This window comes from Phoenix dactylifera, chromosome 7 (assembly GCF_051530095.1).
Source record: "Phoenix dactylifera cultivar Ajwa chromosome 7, Ajwa_hap1_PhDact_Kaust_v1.1, whole genome shotgun sequence".
Classification (NCBI taxonomy): domain Eukaryota; kingdom Viridiplantae; phylum Streptophyta; class Magnoliopsida; order Arecales; family Arecaceae; genus Phoenix; species Phoenix dactylifera.
The window spans coordinates 22291344-22300562 of NC_143196.1; the positions used below are offsets into that span (position 1 = coordinate 22291344).

General features: G+C 47.4%; 1 protein-coding gene across 1 annotated transcript; it reads left to right on the forward strand.

The window, feature by feature from the left end:
- The first annotated feature begins 4368 nt into the window (after positions 1-4368).
- On the forward strand, positions 4369-5732 carry LOC120105648 (tuliposide A-converting enzyme 2, chloroplastic-like). Its single transcript, XM_039118305.3, has one exon. The coding sequence runs from the start codon at positions 4546-4548 to the stop codon at positions 5500-5502; it is 957 nt and encodes a 318-aa protein (XP_038974233.2). The 5' UTR covers positions 4369-4545; the 3' UTR covers positions 5503-5732.
- Positions 5733-9219: the final 3487 nt, after the last annotated feature.

A 9219-nucleotide genomic window follows, 5' to 3' on the forward strand; every position in this document is an offset into this window, starting at 1 on the left:
CGAACCCCAGTTTTCAGAGCCGACATGGCTATCGACTGGTCTAGCTCGCGGACCTCCCATGTGGCGGCGGTAAAGCGGTCCAGGTACTCTTTGAGGGACTCCCCCTCCTTCTGCTTGATGTCCAGGAGGGAGTCTGATGTCCGTCGCTGGCGCCGGCTGGCAGCAAAGTTGGTGGCGAACTGCCTGCCGAGCTGCTCAAAGGAGGACACCGTGTTCGGCTTCAGTCCAGAAAACCAAAGCCGAACGGTCCCTCGGAGGGTCGCTGGAAAGGCTTTGCAGAGTATGGCCTCCGAGGACCCTTGTAGGGCCATGAGGGCCCGATAACTCTCCAAGTGGTCGAGGGGGTCGGTGATTCCGCTGTAGGGCTCCACCTGAGGCATTTTGAATCTCACGGGAACCGGCTCGTCCTCGATCTGGCGGGAGAAGGGGGACTTGGCAGTGAACTCAAAGTCCCCTTCCTGTCTTGCCTTCTTGCCGTGGAGTGCCGCAATCTGGCGCTCCAGATGCTCAACTTTTCGGTCGAGCTCCCCCACCCGTGGGATTGTCGTTGTGGTTTGCGCCGGCCCTTGGCGGTCCGGGGCTAACTCCGCCTCGGAAAGTTGGGGTCTCCGATCGAAACCTTCTCTCGGTAACTCCCTACGGGGAGTAGCCCGTTCTCCGTTGTTGGCTCTGGAGGAGCCATGCAGATTTTGACTGGGGAGAACCGGGCCGTTGGGGAGACACTCCGGCGGGGCCTGGGCCTGCGGGGGAAGCGCCGATGAAGCTTCCACGCGCCGTAGGCCCTGCACGGCGGCGGCCAGGGCCTGGACTTGCTGTACCAGGGCATTGAACTGTTCCAGCTGGACCTGAGGACCTGGGTCAGCTGGAGTTGGGGAATTCTGGACGGAGTGTCCAGGACTTTGCGGGGGACGCCGGGAGACGTTAGAGGCTCCCTTACTTCTCAACTTCATGACTGCTACTCGTGCCCTCCTTCTAGCGCCAACTGTTGCTGGAAATTGGACCCGGGGGCAATCTTCGGTCGAGGAGAGGGAGCGGGAGGTGGTTACTCACGGCGGGGTGGTGGTCCGTCGACGGGCGGCGTCCTCCGTCTGGGGCGATCGGCGAGAAGGAGCGGCTGATTCCCGCGGCTGGGCGACGATCCGACAGTGGGCGGCGTCCTCCGTCTGGGTGCCTGCACACGAGCCGGTGGCCGGGTCTTCCGGCGCCGGCCCTCCGACGCTCAAGTCAGGGAGGGGGCAAATCGTGTAGAGTAGAGGTAAACAGTGCCCGTCCCCAGTATCGATTTTCCAACCCCCTTTTATAGACCGGGGGTCGGTTTACCTGCGATGTAACGGGGCGAAGCCGTAGTACGGCTCGGCATGTCGTTCAGGTCGGCGCTTGGTCAGGCGAATAATTGCACTGATGTCGGCGATGAGGGCGTTGTACAACCCGAACTAGCACGCTACCAGGCGAATTTATTGCATCAGTGTCGGAGGTATGGCCGAGATCAGAGACTTATCACAGTTGACTAGACTCTGCTGGGCTTATTTGCCGTGGAGAGCTGGGAGTCCGTAGATGACAGGAGTCACGTGCATTAATTGTTGAGTGAGCCGGAGATCCACATTTATTGTGGAGTAAGCCGGAGATCCGCATTCATTGTGGAGTAAGCCGGAGATCCGCATTCATTGTGGAGTAAGCCGGAGATCCATATTTATTGTGGAGTAAGCTGGAGATCCATATTTATTGTGGAGTGTGCCGGAGGATCACAGCGGTCATGCGCCATAAATGCCGGAGGGGCGTCATAGTACGGTCTCTGGCCGGACCTCGGAGACGTATAGCCGTAGTAGGTGGCTGACAAAAGTAGGCCTCGGGCATTGGGGTTTCTCTTAGGTCGGAGGTTCCGAGTTCGGGTGCCGACTTCGGCCTTCCAGGGTCGACGATTGTGCGGCTTCTTTGGGGCTTTCGTGTCATTTGGGGGAAAAACCTTATTCCCCCAATAAGTTCCAATCACCATTCTTGTTTTAATTTTTTTTAAAAAAAATAAGGATATTGCTAGTTTTATTTTTTCTTTGTTTTAAAAGTAAGGCCGTGCTTTTCGCACCTTCGAAGACTTTACAGTCCTTTTGAAATATGGCAGCTAACATGTCATCTTCTCTGTATTTCAAGGTGGATGTATCCGATGTGAGGTTCCAGTGCGTCAAACGTGAGGTGTCCAGTTCGAAAAAAACAAAAAAACGTGAAAGAAAAATAGTTCCATCTTGTTGATTCCAATGAGAAAATTTGAGGCATACGTCACAGCTTACGTAGTGAAAGCAGCTTGCTTCAAATCTAATCTCATTGTTAAGATATTTTTTGCGGAAGGCCAAGCGAACAGTTCAGCCGCAGCGCTAATTAGGCAAAAGGTTCTGAATTTCCAAATCACGGCAAACAGCCAACACTTGAACACCTAACATCCCAAGCATGAATTCTTGAGCAAAGAGCTAACATCCAAAATGGCGGGACCATGCAGGAGACGAGACGTGAAAAAGGCTCGTTGAAACATGAGTATTCGTCGTCAGGTCCGGCCTTTTACTCCCTCGCACCCGACGCCTGCCACTTACGGCGTTATTTGGGCTTCCTTTTTCCTGTGTTTCAGCAAAGCTCGTTAGGTGTCGTTTAGGTCAAGACTTCCATCAGCATCTAGAACATGCTCTTCTCGTCTGGGAGTGTTTATTCGCCATTCGAATCGTAATTGGAATCGAAGTAAAAAATTAAAATAAAATTAGAATAGCTATATATTTGGTTTATTACTGAAATCGAAATTCGAATGAAATTTAGATACTAGAGGAGAGTTGGAATTGAGTTTTGGAGAATTGAAATATCCTTATTCCTCCATAAAATCAGAATGGGAATGCAACTTCCTTTAACCAATTAGCTGAATTGGGATTCATTCATTCTCTTTTTTATTGATGAACTAGATTTTTTGCTAGATTCATGAATTGGTGGGCCAAATATTGCTATAAGGTTTTATTTGGTTGGGGTATATCAGATTATGTGTAATCCGATGAATCTTGAAAATTGCTATCTAAAAAAGTACTTATGGAAAAAAATAACTTTTATCTTATTTGATTGGTTGGAAAATTACTTTAAAAAATTATATTGAAAAAAGATTACTAAATTTTGTTGGAGATAATCTTATATGGAAATATTGCCAAATTTCTATCTATGCCCTTAAATAAACAATTCATGTAATAATATTTTTTTTTTTAGTCTATTTGTTAGTTATTTATAGCCCACTTACATAACATTGTCAATATTGGCTGTTTTGAATATTAAAATATATTTACAAGAGTTAATAAATATTTTTAAATTAATTGTATATATATTAGAAAACATATTTTTTATTATAAATAGAGTTTAGTATGTTTGGGTATATAAATAAATATATTAATTATTAATAAATCCTATGTTAGATTTGTTGATAAATAATAATAATGTGTTAATTATTTATTAATAATTAATATTTATTAATAAATATATTAACATATTTATAATATACTAATATAATATTAATATGATATACCAACATAATTAATATTAATTATATAATATAATTAATATTAATATAATATAAGTAAGGGTATTTTCATTAAGAATTGGTAATTTTAGATTACCTCTATTCGGTAATCCATTATGGAAAAATTAATACCATCCTCTGAGGGTATTTATTTTATCTTCTCTTTTAGGAAAATAGATTTAGAACCTACCAGTTATTTTATTATCTTTCTTATGGGTAAGAAAGATTACCATATATCCATGCCAGATTAGCCTCACTTATGTTAATATAATCTAAGTAAGGGTATTTCTATCAAGAAATGATAAATTTAGACTATATTATGTTAATATAACCTAAATGAAGGTGTTTCCATCAAGAAATGATAATTTTAGATTACCTTCATTCGGTAATCCAGATGGAAAAAATAAACAACACTACAATTAATGATATTGATTTTATCTTCTCTTTTAAACAAATAGATATAAAATTTTTTGTTTATTTTTTTTATGCTTACTCCAACTAAGAATATCCAAACAAGCCGTCCCAATTGGATTTGGATTGTATCCTTGGCACGAAGGAGTAATTGATCTTCTTTCAGGGTAGTTTGCATCCTGTACAGCTCTCAAAAAACTTTAATTTTTTTATCTGCTGCACGGATCTCAATAAGGCTATTACGGGATTGAATTTATTTGGCTAAAATTGCAGTCAATGTATTCCGGTGGAATTTGTCTATATTTCCAGAGTTTTCCAGGTACCTGAGATTTCCCATCAACGCTAAACGGTAGGTTTGAGGATTGGGACGGGGTCGGGTTGATCTTTCGCTCGAAAAGAATGATTCACCTTCTTTTAGCCAAGCAAATTCATCTACTTGTCTTGTAGCCCGTAACTCCTGACTGAATTGTCTGTATCTATTATTGTGGTCTTGTCTCTACACGGCCATCTGCTATCTATAAAGCCACGCGGAGTGCCCGGAGCCACGCCCAAACCAATCTCCCAGTTTTTTTTCCTCTCTCTCTCCATCTTCACCTCCCATGGATCCCGACACCGAAGTCCAACTCGACCTCGCCCCCTTCTTCCGCATCTACAAGAGCGGCCGCCTCGAACGCCTCGTCGGCACTGACGTCGTCCCCGCCTCCGTCGACCCCGCCACCGGCGTCACCTCCAAAGACGTCACCATCGACCCATCCACCGGCGTCTCCGCCCGCCTCTACCTCCCCACCACCACCAACAAAACCAAGCTCCCCGTCCTCATCTACATCCACGGCGGCGGCTTCGTCATCGAGACCGCCTTCTCCCCCACCTACCACAACTACCTCAACTCCCTCGTCTCCCAAGCCCAGATCCTCGCCGTCTCCGTCGACTATCGCCGCGTCCCGGAGCACCCGCTCCCTGCCGCGTACGACGACGTCTTGGCCGCCGCCAAGTGGGTCGCCTCCCACGCCGCTGGAAGCGGCGGCCCCGAGCCTTGGCTCTCCGAGCACGGCGACCTCAACCGCGTCTTCTTGGCCGGCGACAGCGCCGGCGCCAATATTGCCCACAACGTGACGCTGCGCGCCGGGAAGACAGATCTCGGATCTGGGATGCGGATCAAAGGATTGCTTTTAGTCCATCCGTTCTTCTGGGGGTCGAAGCCGGTGGGATCGGAGAGCACGGACCCGGAGCCGAGGAGGAGGACGGAGGAGTTGTGGGGATTCGCGTGCCCGGGGACGACCGGGGCCGACGACCCTTGGATTAATCCGCTGGCGGAGGGGGGGCCGGGGTTGGAGGGTTTGCCGTGCGAGCGGGTGCTGGTGACGGTGGCGGAGAAAGATTTTATCAGGGAGAGGGGGAGGGCGTACTACGAGGGGTTGAAGGGGAGCGGGTGGGGAGGGGAGGCGGAGCTGCTGGAGTCGGAGGGGATGGGCCATGTGTTCCATCTCCTGGACCCCACCAGCGAGAAGGCCGTGGCCAAGATGGAGCGCGTGGTTGCTTTCTTGAACTGCGCGTGATTTGTCGCACCAGGGTCCCGAAACTGATGTGGCCTGCAGAACTCTGGAATATTATTGGCTGGACTTATGCTCTTGGTGTTTATGCTCTTGGAATGGGGTGACGAGAGAAGACTGGTTCGATTAGGTTGAAAATTCAGCCATTGAAATGTATTGGTCCATTTGTAATCTGCTGGGTGGCCCTTTGTTTATATATGTTGGAAAATAAAGTGACATGCAAATATTTGCAATAATTTTAAATACTCAAAATTTAATTAATATGATTAGAGGGTGATAACAAAAGTGGGTCTGGAATCGAGGTATGCAAGAGGTAATATCGTTCTCCAGGTCCAATGACCTAGCTTAGCCTGAAGATTCCTAGTAGCATTATCCTAGTAGCATTATCAATGAAGGTGTGACCCAAAAGCTTCCATCAGCTGCTCGAAGGAAAGTAGGATGGGAAGAAAAAAAATAGAGAAAAAATAAGGAACAGAAAAAGAAGCAAAAGAGGGAATTGCGAAAGGAAATTTGCATTCTTGCACAGACTGCGCTTTGGATCTACGTCTGAGATCTTGCACCTGAAGTCTTTATATAAGCTCGGTCTACTTACCATAATGACGAACTCGTGACCTAATTATCAGGTCTATGGTCCAACCTTTAAATGGCCAGGATTCGCGGTTCTCAGCCCTCTTAATTCATTAATGGATATTTTCAGTAAGCATGCTACTTGTTAAACTTAACAGCATTCGGCTATTACTAGCGCATACTCACAAATACTAGCTAAGTGATTGAGATGGGGTGTAAACGCCACCATGACATACTTTTCGAACTTGGATATGGAGAATAGGTCTAGGGTGACATTATTTCATCATGTATTCAATCTCTTTGGTATTTCAATATTTCTTAGCAGTTGTAATGAAAAAGTATGAATCGTAGGGGGAATCGGATAAAACACTAACAATTCAATGGCAATAATGAATGTCAAACTTCCTGAGAGATTCTAAATTAAGAACTAGAAGCAATAGTTTGATCAGTGGAATAACAAGTGTTTTTACCAGGTAGAATATTAGGTCCACTGGATTAACCTAGACATTCACCAATGGAATAGCAAAACGGATATTCTTCAACGATTTGACCTGACTGCATGCAAAAATATATAAACCAGCATACTAGGCCAGCGCTTTTATATAAATGTTGCTTTTAAAGTGTCCTTTAGCAATAGTTTTTAATATTTTCTAGTTAAAAATGTGCTGCTAATGTTCCCATTTGTTGGAGTGATTTTATTTATTCTCATAGTCATTATTTAATTTTGACACCTTTTGTAGCTCAAAAAGAACTTAGAGAGCAAAAACTAGTTTATGTACCCCTTATGAAGTCTAAGTACTTGTTTTAGATTGCCATGATGATTGTTGTTTTAAATGTTGTTTTTAAGTTGAAGTTCTCGTAGTTTTGAGTAGATAGGCGGAGCCGATATTTTATCTTCATTTTGAAGCTTGTTGAAATATAAATATTTAAAACATGATATAGACCATAAAAGGGAAATATGTTAAAGCTCAAATATGGCACCAAGAAAATCTTCAAGACTATGTGTCATAACAAAATTGACTTACATTAGGAACTTTTTATGTATTGCTATAATATCCTGAAATGTACCAATTTCCTTTAGTCACATGATGAAATCCAAGAATGAAAATGGATCGGATATTAGTAAATCTACAATTCTACATCATATCTATATTTTTCAACAAATATGGATATTTAACAGAGACCAAAATTAATATCCATATTTACTCTAAATGGATATGAATATTAATTGGATATTAACCAAATATATATTTATTATAAATAGATATAGATACTGTTGCTGGTGGTCCAAACCGAGAACGATTGGCACAGCGGTGTGAACGGGGTTCCGTTTGAGTTGCCTTGGTTGGTGTTGATTGCGCTCCACCTTCCACCGGGTAACCTGCAAGCAAGCCTCGCACCACCACTGGGGTAGTGGGGGCCCTCCGACGATCAAGTCAGAGGAGATTGGAGGAGAAGGAGAGATAACTGTAGCAAGTAAGAGAATGCACTGGAAGTTCTTGCTTACCTCCCCCCTTCTCCCCCCAGCCGCATATATACCAGGCTGGGGGGTCCTTCTGGGGGGTTGGTCATCGTGTGGCACGATGGAGTTGCCACTGACATGGCCGTTACAGGGCGTCGTGGGGTAGCGCTGGGTACGGCCATGACAGGGCGTAGTGGAGCTCCGCTTTGTACGGCTGTTACAGGAGATCGTGGAGCAGCGCCGGATACGACCGTTGCAGGGAGTAGTGGAGCAGAGGGTCGCGGCGTGCTTCAGGGGAACAGCCTGTCGTTGTCGAGAGATTGCCGACTCGGGGTCGGATTGCTGGATCAAGGGGCAGCCGACTCGGGGTCGGGCTGCGAGGCCGAAGATATCCGACTCGGAGTCGGGTTACTGGATCAAGGGGCAGCCGACTCGGGGTCGGGCTGCGAGGCCGAAGATATCCGACTCGGGGTCGGGTTACTGGATCAAGGGGCAGCCGACTCGGGGTCGGGCTGCGAGGCCGAAGATATCCGACTCGGGGTCGGGTTACTGGATCAAGGGGCAGCTGTAATCTTCTAGGGCGCGCGTGCCGGTCACGTGGGGCATGGTGGCTGAGTTCTCCCGTAACAGTAGCCCCCCACTTCCGAGCCTGGAACCAGAAGGGGAACAGGTGAAGGAAGTGATGCTTCGAGATTGTCGCCATCCCTCGGAGAGGCGCGCGCGCTTCGAGCTCCCCGCCTTCTTTATGGCGTATGGCGGTTGTTGCTGACCTGGCAGTCTGAGGATTTCGGCGGACATCCTTCCTTAATGGCGTCGATTCGCCTTTAGGGCGCGAGCGACCCTTCGGCAGCCAGGCGTCCTCTGGCGTCACCGAGGTGTCACCCACCTTTCTGCCTATTTAGCCGAGGGTCCTCCTCCGTCCGCCTTTCTCTTTACAGACATCTTCGAGTTTCTCCTTTGCGCTGCCGTCGTTGCCGTCGGACTGTTCGCTTGCTCCTCCTTTGACGCTCTCGGAGCCGTTCTTCCTTCTCTCCCGGTGAGTTGCCCCATTCTTCTACTTAGGGCTCTCCATACTTTCTCCTTTTGTACTAGTGTACTCCAGTCGTTCCGGTCCTTTCCCCCTTCTTAACCCTGTCCTGACCGTAGATTCACTGGCCATTAGGTATGGGCGAAGTGAGAGCTGACCGCATTAAGTCGGAGTTGGTCGCCGAAGACCTAGATGGGTTCGTGGCTCGATACCACCTTCCCGAGGCCTGCAATGTTACGCTCCCGGGGCCTGAGGAGAGGATGTCCCATCCTCCTCCAGGGAAGGTCGCCATTAACGAGGGCATTCTTCAGGCCGGGTTCCGTTTTCCCCCCTCGGACTTAGTCGTTCAGGTGCATCGGGGTTTAAGAGTGGCGCCGACGCAACTGGTGCCGAACTCGTGGCTCGCCCTAACAGCCTTCCAAGTTCTCTGCCGCATGCACGAGGTCCCCGCCATCCTGAATGTCTTTTGGGAATGCTATAGCCTGAGTGGCCACCCCCAGGACAAAGGGTGGTGGTGCTTTGCGGCGCGGCGAGGGTGCGGCCTCGTCAAGGAGGCTCCTTCCTCCATTCATGGCTGGAAGGAGCGTTTCTTTTTCATTGATGTGGATCCCTCTTGGGGAATCAGGGCGACCTGGGAGACGCCGATGAAGTCCCCGATCGGCCTATC

Excerpts from the sequence above, each read along its gene's own strand:
- LOC120105648 (XM_039118305.3), top strand. The coding sequence starts at position 4,546 with ATGGATCCCGACACCGAAGTCCAACTCGACCTCGCCCCCTTCTTCCGC.